Source organism: Silene latifolia, unplaced genomic scaffold, assembly GCF_048544455.1.
Source record: "Silene latifolia isolate original U9 population unplaced genomic scaffold, ASM4854445v1 scaffold_79, whole genome shotgun sequence".
Classification (NCBI taxonomy): domain Eukaryota; kingdom Viridiplantae; phylum Streptophyta; class Magnoliopsida; order Caryophyllales; family Caryophyllaceae; genus Silene; species Silene latifolia.
Window position 1 is genome coordinate 2,085,764 of NW_027413701.1, and position 23,535 is coordinate 2,109,298.

At 35.0% G+C, this 23,535-nt stretch overlaps 3 protein-coding genes across 4 annotated transcripts; 1 reads left to right on the forward strand and 2 right to left on the reverse strand.

The window, feature by feature from the left end:
* Positions 1 to 3,016: 3,016 nt before the first annotated feature.
* On the forward strand, positions 3,017 to 12,137 carry LOC141640421 (uncharacterized). Its single transcript, XM_074449225.1, has 4 exons — positions 3,017 to 3,157; positions 11,499 to 11,623; positions 11,805 to 11,919; positions 12,021 to 12,137. The coding sequence occupies exons 1-4, from the start codon at positions 3,017 to 3,019 to the stop codon at positions 12,135 to 12,137; spliced, it is 498 nt and encodes a 165-aa protein (XP_074305326.1).
* Positions 12,138 to 16,716: 4,579 nt separating this feature from the next.
* Positions 16,717 to 19,310, reverse strand: LOC141640362 (F-box protein At4g22280-like). Its single transcript, XM_074449167.1, has 4 exons — positions 19,227 to 19,310; positions 17,982 to 18,990; positions 17,399 to 17,548; positions 16,717 to 17,230 (listed from the first exon to the last, which is right to left on the reverse strand). The coding sequence occupies exons 2-4, from the start codon at positions 18,969 to 18,971 to the stop codon at positions 16,925 to 16,927; spliced, it is 1,446 nt and encodes a 481-aa protein (XP_074305268.1). The 5' UTR covers positions 18,972 to 18,990; positions 19,227 to 19,310; the 3' UTR covers positions 16,717 to 16,924.
* Positions 19,311 to 19,739: 429 nt separating this feature from the next.
* LOC141640363 (F-box protein At4g22280-like) lies at positions 19,740 to 23,420 on the reverse strand. Of its 2 annotated transcripts, XM_074449168.1 has the most exons (5): positions 22,885 to 23,420; positions 21,444 to 22,428; positions 20,952 to 21,101; positions 20,495 to 20,801; positions 19,740 to 19,874 (listed from the first exon to the last, which is right to left on the reverse strand). In XM_074449168.1, exons 2-4 carry the CDS (start codon positions 22,395 to 22,397, stop codon positions 20,496 to 20,498), a joined length of 1,410 nt encoding a protein of 469 aa, XP_074305269.1. In that variant the 5' UTR covers positions 22,398 to 22,428; positions 22,885 to 23,420; the 3' UTR covers positions 19,740 to 19,874; position 20,495. The 2 variants fall into 2 exon arrangements, with proteins under 2 accessions (XP_074305269.1, XP_074305270.1); XM_074449169.1 differs by lacking the exon at positions 19,740 to 19,874 and having other exon boundaries at positions 19,894 to 20,801.
* Between the last annotated feature and the right edge of the window lie 115 nt (positions 23,421 to 23,535).

Sequence of the window (23,535 nt, forward strand, 5' to 3'; positions counted from 1 at the left end):
ACATATACCTAGTACATTGTGTGTGGATCGAGTACTTGATCAGTACAAGTTATATCATCCATCACAAATTCGTTCGTTATGAGATGATCGATAAGAAAGTTCTTTCAAGTTAAAGAACCAAAACCAAGGTCGAGAACCTTGATGTGTACTTGGTAAGATTCATGCTATGAGAGAGAACATGAATGTGAAGGAGATTGCAAGTGTAAGAAGTTTGAACACATGGACACATGGGATGTTAAACTTCTATTGCAATCAATAAGTGTTTACACTGACGATATACATCACAAGGTTGTAATATGATATTGACTACCCGAGTGTGATGTCGACATTTGTCGTTTGAGTTATTATTAACTCACCTTGTACATTGTTATATCCAAACGGGCTGTGAAGACAATTGAACCCCGTTAAAGTGAACATGGATTAACATTGTTTTTGCCCATAGTTACTTATATGAGGTGACGTCTCGAAGTGACTAGAGTGTGATGCAATTGATGGCAAGTTCAAGTGCCATAGAGTCATGAGAGATGACTAGTTGATCACATAGGCAGACTGTTAGGAACATTTTGTCGGGCCTAATGACCGCTTATAGAGTTCTGGCAAATTTATATAGCCTGTTCGTGGCGAGAGCTACTATAGTATTCAAATGAGTCGATTCTTTTAACTAAAGACTATTCTCCTAAGATGGCACAGTTTCAGATTAACTTTGATTTGTGTTACTACGACCTTCGTAAATGGGGTCAAATGGGCATATTTTGGGTTATGATGGTTGTGGCTAGTCGAAGGGAATGAGTGCGATAGGAATTGTCCACCCCTAGTCAGGGTTATAACAATATCTCAGGGCCACTCGAGGAGTAATGAACTGGAAATGCGTGGCCACGCTCGGAAAGTATCTATGATAGATAAGTCCGGTCAATCAGTTATTCTCCAGATCGAGGAAACCACTCTCGATATGATCACTTGCAAGTACGACCGAAAGACACCTTGCATTGAGTGGGAGATAGTAATAGGACAAGAGAATTGGTGAACGCACACTTGTCGAGGACAAGTGGGAGATTGTTGGAATATGTGTCCTCCGACAATAATGCGATCACGATTGTTGATCATGATGATCACATGTTTAAATCTTATTATAAAGAATACAATTGGGAAGTAATTTTGTTATCGTCAACCGGTCAACATATATCGGTAATGATTGGTCGACTAGAGTTTGACATTACCGTCGTCGTGTGACGGTGGTGATCGATTGACCCCTAGGTCATACCTATAGGGCAACACTCTTAATTGATTATTTAATTAATCGTATAATGTTACGAGTTAATTAAATTACTTGAAAATTGACGGACGATTTTGAAAGTAAAATTTACGTATCATATTGAAATGTGATTAAATAAGATACGGTCCGAGTAATTGAATTGTATCATTACTCGGATGAAATTATTGTTTAAAGAAACAATCGGAATTGAATGAATTATTATAAATACAATCTGTTGTGATTTATAAATTGGTAAAATATTTTGGCACAAGTAATTATGATATTACTAAGTCGATTTTTGTATGTGACATATTTTTAATACGTTGATTTTTAATATGTTAAAAATACATAACAAATTTATGTTACATGTGACATGTTACATATTGAGAAATTGACAAAAATAATATGGACTCCATATTATGATTGTACCGAAATTAGTGGGGTATTAGGGTAATATTGGGTTGATTAATTTATTAAGTAAACATAATGATTGCCTAATGGTCTAGCCATGCAAGCCTATGAACATTGTTAAGAGCAACAATTTCATACATTGGCTCACCCATAAAGCCCCCCTCCACCCGGTTTTTGATGACAAAAACCATCATTGGTTTTTCATCTAATTTTACCTAATATTACACTAAAATAAGTTAGTGAATTCATTCTTATTCATTCATCCAAAATTAGTATTCTAGAGAGATAAAAAGCTCTCTATTTCTCCCTCCATAAAACCGAAATATATAAGTGTTTTATAAATATTTTGGTTCAATTTTCTACTTGATTAATATTATACTAGTATTTGTAATATTAATTAAAATTAAGAGAAGCCTTGGGTATAAAGCTTAGGGAGAGATCTTATACTTAGATCTTGTTCATCCATAAGGAAAAGCTCAAGATCAAAAGAGAAAGGTGATCTCTTTTGTGCCCTTAAATCCGAAATCAACAATGTAAGGACATGATTTCTCTTCTATTATATTATTTGTTTGCATGCATAAAATCCGTTTTAATTTTATGACAATTTAATTAGACATATATGAGTATGTTAGTATGTATATGAATCTACATTTCCTTCAGATTTAAGGCATTTTAGTTTCATTTTCTAAAGTTGGCCCACTACTAACTTGTCTCACATTATTTAACCTGATTCTGTAAAAGAATTTTTTTTAAACATGGATAATTAGAATTTGGAGAAAATTAAGTATTTTAAATCATATGAAAATACGATTATCCTACCCCCAAAAAAATTATTAAACAAAAAACGTTGTTTGTTAATTGTTAAAAAAAATCCGAAATTCGTAATAGTTATAAACACAATGAAGATATAACAACAAGAAAAATTATTAAAGGAAATTTGAAAAACGGATATTGAAAACAGAAAAAGGATAATTTTTTGAAGAAAAATATTCTAGCAGATTTAATCAACCAATTTTTTTTTAAAAAAAAAATACATATATGATATAGAAAAGTAATAAAACAAAATTTAATAGAATTATCGCAAGCTATTAACACGAGATCTACGAATTTACAATAATGTCTATATTTTAAGACAAATATTTAACTTTTTCATTTGATTTTTCCTCTTTAGTTTTGTAATCATTAATCATTAATTAGCCATAAAAGGAGATATGCAAGCATTTATGTAATTAATATTGATGAATTTCATAAAATATGAAGGTGGTGATTTTTATTGAGTGTGACTGATTAGGGCGGCGGCGATGGTCTTTTTGTCATAAGGAGGCTGTCGTGACAATAACGAAGCCATCATATATGGTCGGTGTGTTTAGCGTAGTGACAAAAAGAGGTGTTGATGAGAAGAGGAAGGTTGTGCATGTAGCAGAGTTGATGGTGGTGGAGTTACGAGAGCAGAAGGATGTAGATAAGTTTACCCGGAATCTTAGGGTGAATGAGGTATAAGTGGGATCGATTTGGATGACGAAATAATGGAAATAAATGTAGATATGAAGGCTTCTAGATTAACTGAGGCTGAAATTGAAGGGTTAATTGGGCCTTATGTACAAGAAAAAGATATGTAAATATTAAGTAAAATAATATCAAGAAATAAATTGACTTACTCTTAAAATGGGCGAGAATGCTACTATCATATAAATTGGGAGTTTAATTAATTTATTATTAGTAAACTAAAATTATTACTCGTATTATTTTTTTATTTTTTTATTATAAACAGGAACTATTATTATTATTATTATTATTATTATTATTATTATTATTATTAGGCTCAATGTCCATTTTTTTGTTGGGCTTTATAGTTATGACGGTTTGATTTACCATGGTCCAGATAATATAGCGTTATTTTCACTTCTGTCTATGTTATGAGTAGAATATCTCTCTTGCACTTTTTATTAATCTATCTATAATATTAAAATTATGTTATGTTCATTAAATATATACTCCCTTCGTCCAGGTCATTTGTTGTCCTTTCATTTTGACACAAAAACCAAGAAAACCACTAAAAATACCAATTTAACCTTCCACTCGTGAATGTTCCAGCGGGAAACTAACTGTAACACCCCCTCATACCAAAGTGCCTTACCAGGACCACCCTAACATGAAAGGATGTTACCATCTCGGTTGCCCGAGGTTAGTATATATCAAAAGCGTCCGTCCTAAACACATTTATTAGAAGTACTGTAAAGTATTAATGTTTACAACAACCAAAACCAAAACAATTACCGATAAAATTAATTCAACTGGTAACAACTACAAAATCATAACTAAGACTCGTAACTGTGATACTACAACTGGTGGTGACGACTTCCCCATGACCGCCCAAGCTCACCAAAAGCAATACCTGTCAAGTCTGCTCACCATCCCCGAATGGATCACCGCAGGTTTTACAAAACAACAACGGGGTCAGTACCATTCAATCAATATAAGACAAACAAACAATGCAACCGGCTGATCATCCTCCGTCCCCGGTCTCCTGATCTCACACAGTAACCGACTACGCACCGAAGTGTGTAGCCCTGCCAGATTACCCATCGCAACAGGTAATCCTCGCCGCCAGTGGGTGACCGCAGCCCATCCCCACCTAGTCCAGCTCATCAACGAGCGACTAACAATCCCTGTCCCTTAATGTGCACATCCCCTCCCGTGACGGGTTCCACGGAGGGCGAACCAGGGTGTGAAGCCACTCCCGCAAGTGACTCCACCAGAATCACACATACCACAGCATCACAACCGTCACAACACAACCACATCACCACCGTCACCACAACAACCATCCTCCGACGATCAGCAGATAACAACAATTATGAAACAAACACAATCTTAATCAATTAACAGTACTGAGTAGGGAAACCCTACCTTTTTCGCAATCCAAGCACACACAAGCAATCAACTATGATCCTTCACATATCCATAACCTACATAACATAATTATATATAATTACCACCTACTCAATAAATTAATGATGCACATAACCTAGACTCATCATAACTTAATAGGAATATCAACTTAAAGAACTAACACGACTTTTCCTGATTTTCCAGCACATGACAGACTCGGTATAAAATATATAACTAATTCCATAAAAATCGAATGGATGAAAAGCCAATTGGATTGGAACCCCATGAGTCTTAGCTACAAATTATATCTAACGAAGTTTTCTCAAATTCCAAACTTATCAAGGGTTTTCAGACTGATTTCCAAAAGCTGACAGAATCCGTCGCATAAAAAGTATTGATTCATAAAACGAGTTTAAATCATTATTTTTTTAGAAATTCCAAATCATATTGTCATCTAGACTCTACAAATATGATGTATAAAAAAAAGCCCCAAAACTGAATCGACATATAAATTAGGGTTTCATATCATTTTTCACAACCAAATCAGATTCGCGGACTTTTCAGCGACATGTTCATAAATAAATCACCTAGGACAAACCATAAGGAATTTGACTACGAGATTTGGTATGCATAAACTAGACTTCAAATAAACAGGACTCTCTTCTCAAACTTTTCGAAGACAACGAATTTAAAATAGTATAAATAATTGAATGAAATCGACTTACAAACAGGGAAATCAAATTAGGTTGAAATCGATGAGAAATCTTCAAGTAAATGAAGGGCTCGACAAATCCTCTTCCTCTCCCTCTCTCTAGGTTTAGAAATAGTTTTAGAAATGTTAAAATGATTTTAGAAAGCATTTAACTGTTATAAACAAAAACCCTTTGGCCAAAACATAAAATAAACCGTCGAACTCGCTGAACCGGTTTACTCGGTCAAGTGCACTCGGCTGAGTAACACACACTCGACCGAGTACTCCAACTAAAATACGGAGTATTACAGTATTCCCTCCTTAAAAAGAACTTCGTCCCTGAAGTTCGCACCAACTACAAACAACGACGCCTAACATCACATATAATGAACATATTATAACTCATATGCATAACTAGTAAAATCTATGCTAATTCATATAAACTTGAGTAAACTCGGGTTGTCACATTTTATCCCCCATAAAAGAAGGTTACGTCCCCGTAACCTAACTCATATAAAACCACACAGGCCACGCGATATCACGGTCCTTCCATACAAATACAATTCATAATAAAGCATATAAACAACATATGCAACTATACAATTCTAAATAAAACATATAAACAGCATATATAACTATAGTTCGACCACACACGGAAGCTATCATTCCATATAATAAATATGTTACCGCATTGTTTCAAGTAGTAATTACTAATTACTAATGGAAATCCAAATAACCAAATAGAAAAACATAGTATCACGTTACATCTCCCTAAAAACAAACTTCGTCCCGAAGTTTCTTATTCATCTCATATACCTACAGACCCCGGGGTTTAGTGATCCACCACCAATATCTTTTACGATATAACAAACCACAATTCACCACATAAGGTCAATATTTGCGCTCATCTGTCATATTTAACCCGTTCCTAAGAGATTGTAAATCATCAAATCATGTCGAATTTCAGTAACAACTCGTGAATCCCTAATACAAGCCAAAACTCACTTAGCCTAAAAATACCAAAAGGACGAGACTAAATCACTGTTTATGCACATATAATCGAACAATAAACACATGAAATAACACAACCTTTAATTACATATCAATGTTATACTAGTTCAACTAACCGAACATGTTTGACTTAATTATTATGTTACTAATCATGCTTTCCGGCAGAGTTACCAATTTCATCGCAATTATCAAGAATGTACAAGGGATGTAAACAACAAAAGTCATCTTATCGTTACTCATGCTTATTACTTCCATTAAGTTGTACATACATAATATAAGTTGCTAATTCTCGCTATTACGCACAAATTTGTATCCACATTAGTACTACTTGGCAAATAAATTAAAATATGCACATGAATCAATTACACATGTATAACCCGTAATTCCACCTCATGCTCAAACTCGGTACCCGCACATGTTCGAATTATTACTACACACTTGTTTACAAGCACAGTACATACTAAGACAATCATCATTTGCATCATTATTAATAACATGTTCTATGTCAACTCATGTGGATCACAAAATTAAAAGAAAGTGCACACTTCAACACCAATATATTACCATCAATTAACTATCATTCAGTTGCTTACATTATCACATAAACCATCTATTTGCACCGTCAACCATATATTGTCATATCTCTAGACATGTTAGACTAATCTTATACAAATAAATCACTTAATACTTCTGTTTCAACATATTAGCTTCTTATTTGTATGTCTACTCCAATTTACATGATAATTACTAACACCATTAACTCATCGTACATTACTCATGGACTATTATATGAATTACCTCATTCTACAACGATTCATTGAACACCTATTGTGTTCTATCCCATATTTATGCCGATAATATAATAATCAACCATGTAATATATTTGACTCGACCAGACTCGTTAACTTAGGTAACCACAATTTACTTGCACGTAATCACACTTGTTACTATCTAGAATATGTGAAACAATCAATCCACTTAATCAATCCTAGTTATCATTCATGTTCATGCTATTTGCAGACATCGTTATGTAATAAGTGACATATAAGACACGACACCCCCCAATCTTTCAATTTCATCACTTATTCCACATAGACTTATAGGTTCAGCTACTTCTCATGTCACCTAAACATGTTGCCAAAACATAGAAACTAAGACTTCGAAATTCATAGTATAACCTTTATTAGAAACTTATCATCAAACACACATTCACAGGCACTATAAAGCATGCTATAACTTCCAGAATCACCAATAAATAACAACTTAACGAATACATGAGTTTTTATACTTTTTAGAAAATACAGAGAGCCACGGAATAGGGAGAGTTGAAATTAGGTCCAATGCACAAATAATCAATTTATAAGGATTTTCCCAAACTGACGGGTCAAAACATATTGTTATCAGCAATTTGTCACGTTTCAAGGTCAACTTGCAAAAATCATAATTCATTAATGACACATCCATATCAGGTGAGGTTTATCAATATGGAAACTTCTTCGAGTCTACTAATTAGGAGAGTTGGAATCACTCAAAAATCACTCAAATAAAATATTTGTTTTTCTTAATCCGTAACTCGTATAGGCATGAAACCAGCAGCAAATGAGAGCTAAGACACGAGACTAACACATATAAAAAAAAAATTTAGATAACATATCTTAATCACGTATAAATTAGCAGCAAAAACAATTAAGAGGCATAATCTGAGAAATAAATCATCTTTCAAGCTTTATTCTTTGTAGTCCTTTATGCTATTGTACATGTCTTTTCCAGGTACTTAACCAAGCATTTATCAAACACAAAGTAACAAACTTAACATCAAGTATTACAATTGGTCATAAGATTCGGTCACGTAAAACAAACTCGGTCGAGTACATGACGTACTCTACCGAGTACAGGACATACGGTCGAGTAGTGAGACTACTCGGCCGAGTTCACGACTCCAGAAGCTGCACAGGATTATCACAGAAAGATTGCTCGGCCGAATATGGGTTACTCGGTCGAGTATGAAAGATACTCGGCCGAGTAAGGACTACTCGGTCGAGTATATGCACAGTTCTCAGCAACGTCCAGTTTTCGTAAAACAGTCATATCTCACTCGTTACTTGGTCATTTGGGGCGTGTGACCTATCGTTAGAATCGTAAGAAGACAAGCTATCACCTCAACTTGGAATTACAGAAATATCATTTCTAGAACTCGACTTATGACAGTTTTAAGACAACCCTTCCGTAATCGATCTTCATACAAATCAAATTTTCTAAACCAATACAATTTGAACATGCATAAGGCAACAAAAACAACTCAATACTTTAAGAAACCAGTACATAGCTGAAGTTTTATCATACCCACATGAAAATTAAACATGACATTCATATATATAGATGCATGACCTTAATCACATGCTACTATCAACAAACAAACATTAAGAACATCATGTTCATACGTCATGTACCACTACCCTTTTGAAAGCCACATGATAAACAGTTAACATGCCAATCATATTTCATGCTCAAGTTTAACATCAACAAATTTTCGATACATCTTTCAACAACTATCACGTTCCACTGCCTTCGTCATCTATTCAACCATGCACAATACTCATGCCACAAGTACTTCACACACATGACTCGACACACAACTGTCCCCCCCATGTGACCGGCTTGAGATCGTAAGGGCCTTAATGCGACTTCGGGACGTCTCCCAAGTCTTTGCGGTAGCTCCAAACAACTCTCCCCGGGTTCATTTTATTTAGACTCCCTAAGTTCATTGGGTTCATTAGTTTTAGGTGCCAGAATCTTCGGCTCTGATACCACTTTGTAACACCCCCTCATACCAAAGTGCCTTACCAGGACCACCCTAACATGAAAGGATGTTACCATCTCGGTTGCCCGAGGTTAGTATATATCAAAAGCGTCCGTCCTAAACACATTTATTAGAAGTACTGTAAAGTATTAATGTTTACAACAACCAAAACCAAAACAATTACCGATAAAATTAATTCAACTGGTAACAACTACAAAATCATAACTAAGACTCGTAACTGTGATACTACAACTGGTGGTGACGACTTCCCCATGACCGCCCAAGCTCACCAAAAGCAATACCTGTCAAGTCTGCTCACCATCCCCGAATGGATCACCGCAGGTTTTACAAAACAACAACGGGGTCAGTACCATTCAATCAATATAAGACAAACAAACAATGCAACCGGCTGATCATCCTCCGTCCCCGGTCTCCTGATCTCACACAGTAACCGACTACGCACCGAAGTGTGTAGCCCTGCCAGATTACCCATCGCAACAGGTAATCCTCGCCGCCAGTGGGTGACCGCAGCCCATCCCCACCTAGTCCAGCTCATCAACGAGCGACTAACAATCCCTGTCCCTTAATGTGCACATCCCCTCCCGTGACGGGTTCCACGGAGGGCGAACCAGGGTGTGAAGCCACTCCCGCAAGTGACTCCACCAGAATCACACATACCACAGCATCACAACCGTCACAACACAACCACATCACCACCGTCACCACAACACCCATCCTCCGACGATCAGCAGATAACAACAATTATGAAACAAACACAATCTTAATCAATTAACAGTACTGAGTAGGGAAACCCTACCTTTTCGCAATCCAAGCACACACAAGCAATCAACTATGATCCTTCACATATCCATCACCTACATAACATAATTATATATAATTACCACCTACTCAATAAATTAATGATTCACATAACCTAGACTCATCATAACTTAATAGGAATATCAACTTAAAGAACTAACACGACTTTTCCTGATTTTCCAGCACATGACAGACTCGGTATAAAATATATAACTATTTCCATAAAAATCGAATGGATGCAAAGCCAATTGGATTGGAACCCCATGAGTCTTAGCTACAAATTATATCTAACGAAGTTTTCTCAAATTCCAAACTTATCAAGGGTTTTCAGACTGATTTCCAAAAGCTGACAGAATCCGTCGCATAAAAAGTATTGATTCATAAAACGAGTTTCAATCATTATTTTTTTAGAAATTCCAAATCATATTGTCATCTAGACTCTACAAATATGATGTATAAAAAAAAGCCCCAAAACTGAATCGACATATAAATTAGGGTTTCATATCATTTTTCACAACCAAATCAGATTCGCGGACTTTTCAGCGACATGTTCATAAATAAATCACCTAGGACAAACCATAAGGAATTTGACTACGAGATTTGGTATGCATAAACTAGACTTCAAATAAACAGGACTCTCTTCTCAAACTTTTCGAAGACAACGAATTTAAAATAGTATAAATAATTGAATGAAATCGACTTACAAACAGGGAAATCAAATTAGGTTGAAATCGATGAGAAATCTTCAAGTAAATGAAGGACTCGACAAATACTCTTCCTCTCCCTCTCTCTAGGTTTAGAAATAGTTTTAGAAATGTTAAAATGATTTTAGAAAGCATGTAACTGTTATAAACAAAAACCCTTTGGCCAAAACATAAAATAAACCGTCGAACTCGCTGAACCGGTTTACTCGGTCAAGTGCACTCGGCCGAGTAACACACACTCGACCGAGTACTCCAACTAAAATACGGAGTATTACACTAACTCTCTAAAAAAAGTGGGGCCCTCCAAAGTATATTCCTATCTTGAATGAAACTAACCACCAGAATTGCTTCTAACAAATCCTCCCTCTGTAGGCCTCTATGTTGTATACCGTACATTATTAGTTCCAATGGAAAACATTCAGACTCTTCCAAAGTATTTTCAAGGGGTAGTATAGTCATAGAACCATTTAAAAGCATCCTAAAATAGAAAGGACAACAAATGACTGAGACACCCAAAAAAGGAAAAGGACAACAAATGACCGGGACAGAGGGAGTACATCTTAAAATCTTAAATGACTTGTTAATTTATCTATCAGATTAATTCAATTCTTTTTATTAAAATGCACTTAATTATATAACATATACTCATATTTTACTTGCATTAAATTAGACCCGTTAATATATTAAAACTAGTGTCAACTTAAATTTGCATTACAGATACTAATTGATTCTTTTTTCAAGCTTGTCTTATGTTCTATTATTGTTGGGTCAACTTCCTCTTCATGTTGTCTTGTGCTACACTGTTACGATGTTACCTGATATCTTAAATCTTAGTACAAAGACATGGATGGTAGTCTTTTTTTTAATTATTCCTTAATCTTGTTTGTTATTCAGCTAATAAATAAATAATTTTTGTAGAATCGCTTCTATGGAAAGTCAGTACCCCTTGGATCCATCGACGCGACAATGATGGATCCGAACGCAAGGGGCAGTCTTACCTCCCAGCAGTCGTTAGCAGACTTTGCTAACATCATCCTTAAATTGTAGTCCGAGTGGTCTGTTCAGTACTCCCCCGTAATAGTGTTCGGGGGTTCCTACGCCGACAGTAAATAATATAATCTAATTTCTTTAATTTTCTGTTTCTGATATTGTATTACAAATTTTGTTATTAACTGATTTTCTATATTTTATTTTTTCTTTTACAGTGTTGACGACTTGATTTAGGTTGAAATATCCTCAAGTCGTTAACGGGGCACTAGCATCTTCAGCGCCTGTCTTGGGATCGGTGGATTTGGTTCCCAAGAACCAATACTGCTCCATTGTTAGCCGTGACTTCATGGTATGTCCAAATTTTAATTTTTATTAATTTCTAACAATTTCGTTATTTTATTCATTTTAACGTTCATAACTTTAACCCTAAAGTTTTGAATTTTTTTTCAGGTTGTGAACAAAAAATGCTACGAGTACATTTCCCGTTCGCGGGGAATGATTGATGAGGTGGCAGACCATCCAAACGGTCTTGACAAGCTGTCGAAGACTTTTAACACTTGCGGGTAATTTTTTTCTATTTCAGTTTAGAAAACAAATCTTATCTTAATAAAAACAAGAACATTTAAAGGATTTCTGTGCAGCCACGTTATCATAGCAAGGTTTTTTTATTTTTTTTTTAAATTCCGGAAATACGGGTCCCACAGAGAAAACTACGGAATTAATTACAAAATAACGTCTCTTCTGATGTTATTTGCGAAGTTGTTCGGAACGTACTGATTTAATTATTCGAATACAACAACTAATGTAGTCTACCATGAAATTTTCCAACATTTGGCATTTGGAATGATATAGACTATTTTCGTTAATTCTACAATTATGTTTCTTCAATTTGATTGTAAACCCTTTTCAAATTTGATAACTATTTCCATTTTATAGCGATATTTATATTGTTTGCTTTTTATTATTTCCCATATATTGCATTTATTATATACTACTCCTATATACTATATACTATGTTTCATGTTATAAAACCGAATTTGTGGGGTTTTTATCACATATTTAAAACATGTGCAAGTTTCAATCCCTTGCAAATTTAGCACGTGTTTTATTCTACTATCAATATATAAAAGAATTACAAATTAAAATATCCATGTATATTACTTACCATTTTTTAAATATTTGCAGTGATTTCAGTGATTATAAATTCATACTCATGCAAATTGCACGGGTTGAAAACTAGTTTGTCTTAAACTCAAGACGAGTCAAATAAATATCACTTGTATATATAAAAATGCATACGGATTAGGGAATATCAATATATTTGTCTTATATATACACAAGTGGTATGATACTTGATCCTTCTTATACTTAAGACGGATAGTGCCGTCTTAAATGAAAATTTGTGTCGAGAATACTCGTACTGCCATATTTACCAAGTTTTCAATTTGTGTATATTTGGGTCATTAATTTAGATAAGGTTACTTTGGTCAAATTTAATTGTAAGAATAGTAATTACATAATGTTTTAGTTTTTTAGCCAATTTGTCATAAATCTTCACTTTTTTTAGCAATTTGTCATAATCTATAGTTTTTTTGCCAATTTGGCAAATGACCTCCACTTTTTTTACCAATTTGGTTGTTTGGCCCATGGAATACACAAAACCATTGCCACTTTGCCAGTCTATGATTTGTTATTTGTACAAAAAAAAAAACAAACCAAAACCACTATATACTAAAGAGCATAACTTAAAATGGTAAGACCACCCCCAAGCAAGGTCACCAACTGGGTCGTGACCTTGTCGGGTCACGTTAATGACTCCTTAAACTAGGATTAACAAGTTGATTTTGGTGACCCTGAGTTGAGAATGGTAATGTTGTTGGTGACCCGGTAGGTGGCGGCTTCTGATTGCTTGGATACAATTAAAGAGGACAAACCAAAGCAAATGTCAGCCCCTCCCTGCCATTTCTGCGGAAAATAAAAGAAGAAAGAAAACCAAACAATTTATAAATTAAATTTGAATTACATCTTAAATTGAAATAAAAAAACAGGAGCATATAAAAAAAAGTTTTATTTTTTAATTGTTTGCAAAATGAACTCAATCTTGATATATTTTGACCTATTTTGAAATCGACGACAAAATCAAAATCAAAGACTTAACAAATTTGCAAAAACGATTTCACTAAATAATCAAAAGAATATACCTAAGTCAAGGAAGAAAATAAAAAAACAAGGATTTACCTACTTGTTGAAGCCTTGAAGGTTAACTGATTGTTGATGGTGAAACCCAGTCGTCTGAAGAAATCACCTTCATCAATCTCGCGAAATAAACCCTAAATCTGGCAAAATTGATCCCAATAATTAATCCCAAAATTAATCCCTAAATCTGGCGAAAATAAACCCTAAAACGATCGAAAAAATTAATCCCCACATCGAAATAAAACCCACATCGTTTGGGTTGGTGAGATGAATGTGTGGATAGATGAATAAATCGTTTTTTGTGAAAAATTTGGATCTTGGAAACCCAGAAAATGAAGAACAAATTAATGATTAATTGAAGATTTTGGGGAAAAAAGTGGGTTGAAGACGAAGATTTTGGGTAAAAAAAGTTAATATAATCTGCTTTGATTATTTGATTTGGTTTTGGGGATTGGGAGTAATTATTTTGATAAGGTTGAATTAGTTTGGGGGTAGTGGGTTAAAGACTTAAAGTTACGTTAACCACCTAACTTCTTTTTTTTTTTTTTTTTTCAATTTTTATTATTGGTGTCTTTATTTTTACGATTTCGGTTACGGCCATCAAATATAATCGTTTGAATTATTAACGATGGTTAGACTATATATGTCGGGTGTACTTCAATTTTAACCGTTCGATTGGATATAACCGTTTATCAATGTAATTGTTTTTTACTTTTTTTTTTCTATTTATCATCGGGACTAAATTTTTTATTTTAATTAAAGACATTCATCAAATTTTTTTATTTATCATATTGCAGTATTATTTTTATTACGATATTTACAAAATTAGAAAATTAAGTTATTTAAAATTTGTTAGTAAATAATAATTGAAAAATTAAGAGAGAGATTTTGGTGGGGTAGTGAATGTGTTAAATGATTGGAAATGTTGGAAAGTGGAAAAATGATTGGGTTGGTGACCTAGGTCGTGACCTTCTGCTTGGGAGGGTAAAAGTGGGTCAAGATTAATAAGGTGCGATTAAAAGGAAAAATTTTGGTGACCCGATTAAGGTGACCTTCTGCTTGGGGATGGTTTAAGAATTGTTTTGTTTCTACTTAAATTAGTACGTAAGATGTAAGAATTATTTTTTGTTTAGAGGATTTTATCTTAGTACTACTTAAAAAGATTTCATAATATTTTAGTAACTGTGCATATATGTATTTTTTCTGATCTTTTAATATTTATAAGTTATATTTTAATTTATAATGTCAAAACACAAAATTAACAGAATTTATATGTATACTTTTGAGCAATATTGTATTTTTTTAACTTAATGTCTAAGTGAACAAGCTCAAATTTTTTAAAATAAAACTTATAATCTTTAAAACAAAACTTAAAAACTTTATAATAAAACTCAAAAATTACATAAACAGTTGTACTACATCAAAGGTATAATTTATGAACTGAAAAATATAGTATGCACTAAAAATTTACAAATTCAAATTTTTCACGTTTCACCATAATAAATCCATGGGTAGTTGGGGACTAAGGAAGAATTAGGTGAAATTGTAGAGCTCCAAAGTTTCTTAAGAAAAGTCACAAGAACAAACGACCAAAACCATAATATAGGTGTATAATAGATTATCTACATTAAATAATACTTAAACAATGCTTAATGCTAGCATGTGACAATGACGAAAAAATAACGGAACAGAAAAAAAAAAAAATCAATGTCAGTTTATCTTAAACAATACCGGCAGTGAAATACCAAAAAAAAAAAAAATAGGCTTGCGTAAATAAAAGATAAATTGTGTCGTTTAAGATTCATTTTGCCTAAGATTTTTCTAATTTATGGCTCATTTTTATAAGAAAGATTCAAAAGTTGGATTATTAGTGTTAAAAGTAAAAGATTAAGTTTTTCTTTTCGAAAGAATAGTGAAGGTTGAGTTATTTTGTTAAATTTAACTATTACTAATTAGATATAACTTTTGACTTTCATTTCATAAATTTATTAAATAAATTGTATTTTAAAAATTACTAACCCCCCCATGATTTTTCACGGTACACTAGTTACGTTGTACTGTACTAACCTCGCGCATACACAAAAAGGCTAAATTGGTTGAGATAGCTATTTAGTACAGTATCTATACAGAGAAAGAGGTTACCAAGATCTGTCACTAGCACCATCTGTTACCATTTAGGCATTTACCTATGTCTAAAGTCCTCCACAAATTCTCATTTGTGACATGCACTATCCGTCACTTTGGAGTGACGGATACCATTTTACCTCACAAAGTACCTACTTTTTCTCTCTCTGCAACACTGTTCATGTGATCCCCTTTCTCCACTAACCCATTTTATTACCATTTTTACTCACAAATTATCCGTCACAAATGGTAACCCGTCACAAGGGAGACCAATTGAAAGTCCACAGCTATGGTGAAACCTACTCGGATCCAACTGTGGGCGGAAACTCTAACACGCAACAAAACAAGTACTCAGATCCAACTGTGTGGTCGAAAACTCACATAATAAGCATGCAGTACTACACATACATATTAATTTCTTCCCCCTCCGCCTTTTCACAATGTAAAAGGTTCTTACCTTGGCAAATTTGTTATCTTCTAAAGGCCATACCGAAACCTGATACAATCGAAAACAGGCCTGAATGCTATGTCAGTCTGAGAGATGACTGTCAACTCGGCTGTTCTACCATCAGTCAGACTCACACCACCTGTTCCAGCCACTCGGCTGCCAACTCTATTTCATCAAAACTCCTCTAGGACCGCATAAGAACAGAATTAATTACCACCGGCCAGCCTTTTCAATGGTCCAAGACCTACTCATGTACTCCCTTCATCTCAATCATTTATTTACCTTTCATTAAATACCCCTCACAGAGAATACAAAAGGTAAGCAAATGAATGGGACGGAGGGAGCATAAACTTAAGTTCGTCAAAGACACTGCCAGAATTATAGAAAATGCCATTGAATCAGATGCTTTTTAAACCGCTACAACATTCAATAGTGCCCCCAAGCTGCTTCTTACAGAAACTCCACCACGATTAACATTAACATCATCGGGATGAAGAAAGAAAACCCAGTTACAGCTTTAAAATAGAGAACGGATTCTTTTCCAGCATTTCTCTTTCCAAAAAAAAAATATAAGAGAATGGAAACCCTAGTACACTTCTACACAACAATCTCTTGAAACCCTTGGAAGCATCAATAGGTCCTTACAAATCTCCAGTTCCTCCTCCGGATCAAGACCAGCAATTGTATTAACAACCAACCTCTTCAGGACACCCGCATTTCTAAGAAGATGCCCCATAAGTAACAATGGACCATCATGCCCACAAAAGTCACGCACTTCAATCACTTGGACATGACATGAAAAGGGATCTAGAGGTATATCTAAAAGTGACACTAAGTCATAGTTGCAGTCATTCGGATAGTAGTCATTTGGACAATGACAGCAATGAAAGCCCTAGAAAACAAATTTAACAAAGTGAGAAAGGTACTGCTAAAAGGTAAACAAAAACTAAAAACCGGTTACAACGAAAAACTGTGTCATGCATATTCATGTGGAAGGCAGTCTCACCCAAGCATTTGGGTTAGTTATGAATTAACAAAGCCGTTATTGGTTGATGCTAACCGTTTCAAAGATGAGAGTTTCAAGTTGAGGAGATTTGGCAAGCAGACTAGTTACATATTCCCACACATCATAGCGACAGTCAGCAATGTGTAATCTTGACAGGTTATGAAAATCAGGCATTTGCTCGTCATCATCTAGCTTCAGAAGAATCTGTACCAAGACAAATTTTAATAAATAGAACGCTGAAAATATGTTTCCATTTTCAATACAGCAAAATACTCTATTACTCCCTCTGTCCCGGTCAATTGTTGTCTTTTGGTTTTGACACAAAGACCAAGGATAGAGAAGGCCAATAACTAAATGACAAGTGGAACAAATTGAATGAGAATGATCAAATTACTCACCAAATTCATTCTTAAAATAGAAAGGACAACAAATGAATGAGACACCCAAAATGGAAAAGGACAACAAATGACCGGGACAGAGAGAGTATATGGCTTCAAATTATCATGGAACAAAGTAACATGACTTTAATAAAGTGATTCTTTAAAATGTGAGTTAGAAGTCTTGTTTTTTTTATGCAGTTTCTGTATGGGTCAGCCGTAAATAGCTAGTGTTGTAAACACAAATCAAATACATATACCTGTGCTGAGTCCATTTCAAAACGTAATTTTGTAGCTTTATAGGCAGCGGCTTTTAGGAGTTCACGTTCATACTCGACTGTACCTTCATTCCTATCAAGATCATCATATGCACTACACTTGAAAACTAGCTCTGCCCTTACAAAAGAGCAAGAATATTTCCACGACGGAACAATTTTCACACCAATATTTGAATTGTAAGCTAAATATGAAAGATTAGGGGCGTCAATCTCAAATGTACCAAGCGAAAAATAGCAATGCTCTATAGTTAGCATTTTGAGTAATCCAGTACAATAAATTACGCGACCTTCAGTTTCGTAGTTGCAATATTTGAGAGTCAATTCTTCAAGCAATTCACAGCTAGACAGCAATCTTTCCATTGAATTAGAATCAAAGAATACAATGAGCTCCAGATGAAGGATCTTCAGTTTTGGCAACGAGGCTGATAAAGGGATTTCAATATAAGACCAACCACAATCTATAAATTTCAAATTCTCGAGTGTATCACACATGAAAAAGCCATCATAATCAGGCACATTATCAATACGATCAGTACGATAAGTACGATAAGTACGATCAGCAATCTCGTAATGAAGCTGTTGCACACCCTTTTGTAATACATTCCTAAACCATCGATTAAAGTCTGAAGCATTATAGGTGCCTTTACAGACTAGACTGAATTTCTTGATGGGTGAGCTTTGGTGTAATTCCAAAACATTATCAACAAAATCCTTAAACCTTCGAGTTGCTTCTACTCTCTCATTTTGTTCCGGATGACCAAAACATGGTGCATCATCAAAAGAAAGGCAAGTCGTCAATGTAAAAAGGTATCGCCATCTTGTTGATAGAATACTTGTGCTCACAGCACACCTAGTTGGTAGAAATGAAAGTATGTGACCAAGCAGTTCATCAGGTAAACTGCTGATCATATCCAAATAATGCCCACATATTGGGTCTTCTAGACGTTTACCAAGTTTCATAGGTGGTCTCATGGTCTTTACAGGACTCTACCTGAAATGTAATGCAATTGCAGGCAAAATCAAGGGATAACCATGCTCGTTATACATAAACTTATTGAGAACTGAGCAACCAAGATCATCAGTTTTCCAAAAAAAAGAAATAGTCAAGGAGAACATCTGATCAAATGGATTTTTAGCAATCTTCAGTTGAGTTTGTTGTTACAGAACGATTTTTAACATATTTAATAAAACAGGACATGAACAAAGTAAAAAACTGAACCATATTACCAGTATGTACTGATTGGAACTCCAGTTGAGATTCTTCTTCCTCCTTGATTCTAATGATTTTTTACCAAAAAAAACTGATTGGAACACCAGTCACATTAAGGTGCAATGACTTAGTAGTACTCCACCAAATCTATCGCCGGCTTTGACTTTAATCAACCTTTCTCCTGTTGATATATTTCTCACAAACAATGAACGGGTAAACGAATGATTTGGACGGAATAAATAATAGGTAGAACTTTGCTGTCGATTGATTGACAAAGTCAGAGATTAGGAATGAATGTACGATAGAACTACACAAACATTATATTAACGTGCTATCGACAAAGTCTACGTAGCTAGAGATTAAATGTTAGTAGTAGTCAGTAGTCACAATTCTTAAGATCTTATTCATTTAACAAAGTCTGAACATTTTTTAATACAATGAAGTAAATTGGCAGGAATTTAGTAAATGGAAGGACCATAAAAGTTGAGGAAGAAAAGGTAAGTACCTCAAGCAGCTTCCTACAGAAACTTCACCGCGATTTATAATAGCATCATCAGAGCACAGTCTATACAAAACAGAATTGATCACTAGGTGGCAGGCGCTACTTGAGCCATTCAGGGAGCTAATACGACCTGGCGTAGAACGCTTCGAAGGTTGCATCAAATCTGCATTTACAAGGGGGCAACTCCTTGAATGAACGAAGCAGTTCAACAGTCTAATGGAATGCATATATGTAAGGAAGAAAAACCCGGCCTAGAGGGAGTACTAGGGGGTAAATAAAAGGACCGTCTCAGTAAATATGTGTTTATATCACCAAGTTTGTATATATATAGAAGGGAAGTAATGAATCCGCGAATGCAAAAGGTACCTACCATCTCTTTCAAAAAAAACAAAATGAAATCTAATCACCAAAAAAATGAATCGGCCTTAAACAATGAAATCTAATCACCAAAAAAATGAATAGAGACCACCATCTCTTTCAAAAAAAAATGTACATACCTTACATGGTGAAACCTAATCATTAAGGGAGAACAAGGAGTATAATGAAGTAATGAACTAAAGTACGCAGAATGTTCAACATTAATGAACGTAATAGATAAGAGAGAATGGATAAACTGGTCGCTCTATGTATGATTGTCCAAATTTAACACGATAAGAGGATCACTATTTTCTTTTCAAATCCTTCCATTTCTATCTCTTTTGAATCCTCTAAATAAGTGATTTTTTTTTGCACGAAATTTGTCAGTATTGAGGTCCAATTCTATCTTCGAGATGTTCTTCTTACGCTAGTTCATTTCTACACGACAATCTCTTGAAGCCCTTGGAAGCATCAACAGGTCCTTACTGATCATCAGTTCATCCTCCCAATCAAGATCATCGATTGTATCAACGACCAACTTCTTCAGAACACTCGCATTTCTAAGAAGATGCCCCATAAGTGCCAGTGGACCCACATGTCCACAAAAGTCACGCACTTCAATCACTTGCACTAGACATGAAAAAGGGTCCAGAGGTAAATCTGAAGGAGACAGTGAATCACATAAGCAGTCGTCTGGACAGCGGACATTTGAACAATGGCAACAATGAAAGCCCTGCAAACAGATTCATGAAGTGAGAAAAATACCCTTAAGAAGAAAAAACGGCTACAAATAAAAACACTGTTAAACAGATTCTTGTGTAATGCGTTCTCACACAAGCATTTGGTTTGATAATGAAAAAAGCTATTATTAATTGGTGCTAACCGTATCAAAGATGACAGTTTTAAGTTGAGGAGATTTATCAAGCAGGCTTGTCACATATTCCCACGCAAAATAAGGACAATCTTCAAGGCATAATTCTGTCAGGCTATGAAAATCAGGCATTTGCTCCTCCTCATCTAGCATTAAAACAATCTGTACCATGACCAATATTTATTAATTTAAAGATGAAAATATGTTCCCATTTCCAATGAAGGCAAAGACTCACTACTCTGTCTCTCAATAATGAATCACTAAAGTTTCTACATTTTGCTTCTATTAAAGATGAGTTAGGAGTCATTGCATATTCTCAATGTATTTATGTATGTTTAGTCTGTAAACAGTCCGCGTTACAAATACAGGAGCAAGGCGTTGTGCATACGCCGATTCCCTAGTCCGCCATTTATAGTATTCGTTCAAGTGATAATGTTCCCAATATGTGAGGAATATAAGGGGAATAAGTGGTAAATAAGCGGTAAATACAAATCATATATATACCTGTACTGAGTCCATTTGAAAACGTAATTCTGTGGTTTTACCGGCAGCAGCGCTTAGAAGTTCATGCTCACACTCAACTGTATCTTCATTAGTAACAAGTTCATCATATGCACTGTGCTTGAAAATTAGCTCCGCCCTGACAAAAGAGCACGAGTATTTCCACGACGGAACAATTTTCACACCAATATTTGATTTGTAAGTCAAATATGCAAGATTAGGGGCATCAATCTCAAATGTACCCAACAAAAAACAACAATCTTCTATTTTTAGCACTTTGAGTATATCGCTACTATGAATTGCATGACCTTGAGTTTCACACTCGCAATAACTGAGAGTCAATTCTTCAAGCAATTCACAGCAAGACAACAACCTCTCCATTGAATTAAAATCAAAGAATACGATGAGTTCCAGGTGAAGGATCTTCAATTTTGGCAACGAGGCTGATAGAGGAATTTTAATATAATACCCACAATGTATAAATTTCAATTTCACCAGTGTTTCACACATGAAGAAGCCATCATAATCAGGCAAGAAATCAGTATCGATATAATTAGCAAGCTCGTAATGAAGCTCTTGAACACCCTTTTGTAGCGCACTACAAAACCATCGATTGAAATCTGAAGCATCATAGGTTCCTTGACAGACTAGACAAAATTTCTGCAATGGCGAAATTTCGTGCAAGTCCAAAACTTTGTCAACAAACTCCTTAAACCTTCGAGTTCCTTCAATTATCTCATTTTGTTCCAGATGACCAAAACATTGCGCATCATCAAAAGAAAGACAAGTCGTCAATGTAAAAAGGTATCGCCATCTTGTTGATAGAATACTTGTGCTCACAGAACACCTTGTTGGCAGAAACGAGAGAATGTGACCAAGCAGTTCATCAGGTAAACTGCTGATCCTATCCAAACAATTCCGACTTATTGGGTCTTCTAGATGTTGACCAAGTTTCATAGGTGGTCTGATGGTCTTTGCAGGAGTCTACCTGAAATATAATGTAGGATGAAATAAGGGATAACAATGCTAAAGAAGCGCATTCTAAGGAACCAGGAGACTGCCGGGCGATTAATGCTTTCCCCGTCTCATTTCGGATATTTGAGAGAAGGTTTTGATACTTATTCTCTGCTAGGCTGCAAGAAGCACTCCTTCTCAATCCCATCCCCCGACCAACTTAGACTTGCCAAAATCAAAAATAAACATAAATTACATAATACACCAATTTCAGCATTTTCTCATGTGCTTCCATTTCAGAACTGAAGATAATAAAATGCAAGGGGATTCAGAGGTAACCAACAAAAGAAATTGAACAATACTCTCTCCGTCCCAATCATTTGTTTACCTTTGATTAAAATACCCCACAAAGAATACAATTGGCAAACAAATGAATGGGACGGAGGGAGTTAAAAAGACATAAGCTAAGTGAAAACTGAAAACAGATTACCAGTATCAATATGAAATAATGGGGTTGAGATCCCTCTTCCTTCTTGACCAAAAGCCTGATTGCCAAATTTTGAAGGATTCCACTTGCTTCCTACTAACTTATTAATTCGTTCATCACATATATTGCCGGCTTTGACTTTTGTTATACAAGTTGGCTTTAACAAATTTTCAATGGGACTTGGTATACCCTTACCGTAACCGAACCTCAACACTTGGACACACACCCATGCTTCCTACTTACTTATCTCATTCATGATACGATTTCAACATTAATGATCATAAAGGCAACTTCAGTTCTGTTTTCTCGGTCAGCTTAACGGAATTTATGAGGAAATTTCAGAAAACCGATGATTACAGTGAAATTTAAGCAAGATCAACTTCCTCCATGTCAACAGTGTCAAATTTACGCAAGATCAACTTCTTTAAGGATCCGACATTTCTGAGAAGAAGCCCCACATATATAATGAATACTCGGAGCCACAAAAGTGACTTCATTTGGAGGTGATTCGGAACCGTCATAGTGGTCAAGGCCCTAAAATAGAGAACTGATGAGCTCCTATTTCTATTAAGTTTTGGCACCATTTTGAGATCATTTGGTAACATTTAGGGTGGTTTTTGACGATTTTTACATTGTTTAACCAATTCCGAATGC

What these genes read in the sequence shown, in the direction of transcription:
- LOC141640421 (XM_074449225.1), top strand. Translation starts at nt 3,017, where the DNA reads ATGGTCGGTGTGTTTAGCGTAGTGACAAAAAGAGGTGTTGATGAGAAG. An exon ending in GGAATCTTAGGGTGAATGAG is followed by an intron (nt 3,158 to 11,498) that starts GTATAAGTGGGA and finishes TAATTTTTGTAG; the next exon opens with AATCGCTTCTATGGAAAGTC. An exon ending in GCTAACATCATCCTTAAATT is followed by an intron (nt 11,624 to 11,804) that starts GTAGTCCGAGTG and finishes GACTTGATTTAG; the next exon opens with GTTGAAATATCCTCAAGTCG.
- LOC141640362 (XM_074449167.1), bottom strand. Translation starts at nt 18,971, where the DNA reads ATGAGACCACCTATGAAACTTGGTAAACGTCTAGAAGACCCAATATGT. An exon ending in TTGAAATGGACTCAGCACAG is followed by an intron (nt 17,549 to 17,981) that starts GTATATGTATTT and finishes GTCTTGGTACAG; the next exon opens with ATTCTTCTGAAGCTAGATGA. An exon ending in AAACTCTCATCTTTGAAACG is followed by an intron (nt 17,231 to 17,398) that starts GTTAGCATCAAC and finishes TTTGTTTTCTAG; the next exon opens with GGCTTTCATTGCTGTCATTG.
- LOC141640363 (XM_074449168.1), bottom strand. Translation starts at nt 22,397, where the DNA reads ATGAAACTTGGTCAACATCTAGAAGACCCAATAAGTCGGAATTGTTTG. An exon ending in TTCAAATGGACTCAGTACAG is followed by an intron (nt 21,102 to 21,443) that starts GTATATATATGA and finishes GTCATGGTACAG; the next exon opens with ATTGTTTTAATGCTAGATGA. An exon ending in AAACTGTCATCTTTGATACG is followed by an intron (nt 20,802 to 20,951) that starts GTTAGCACCAAT and finishes ATCTGTTTGCAG; the next exon opens with GGCTTTCATTGTTGCCATTG.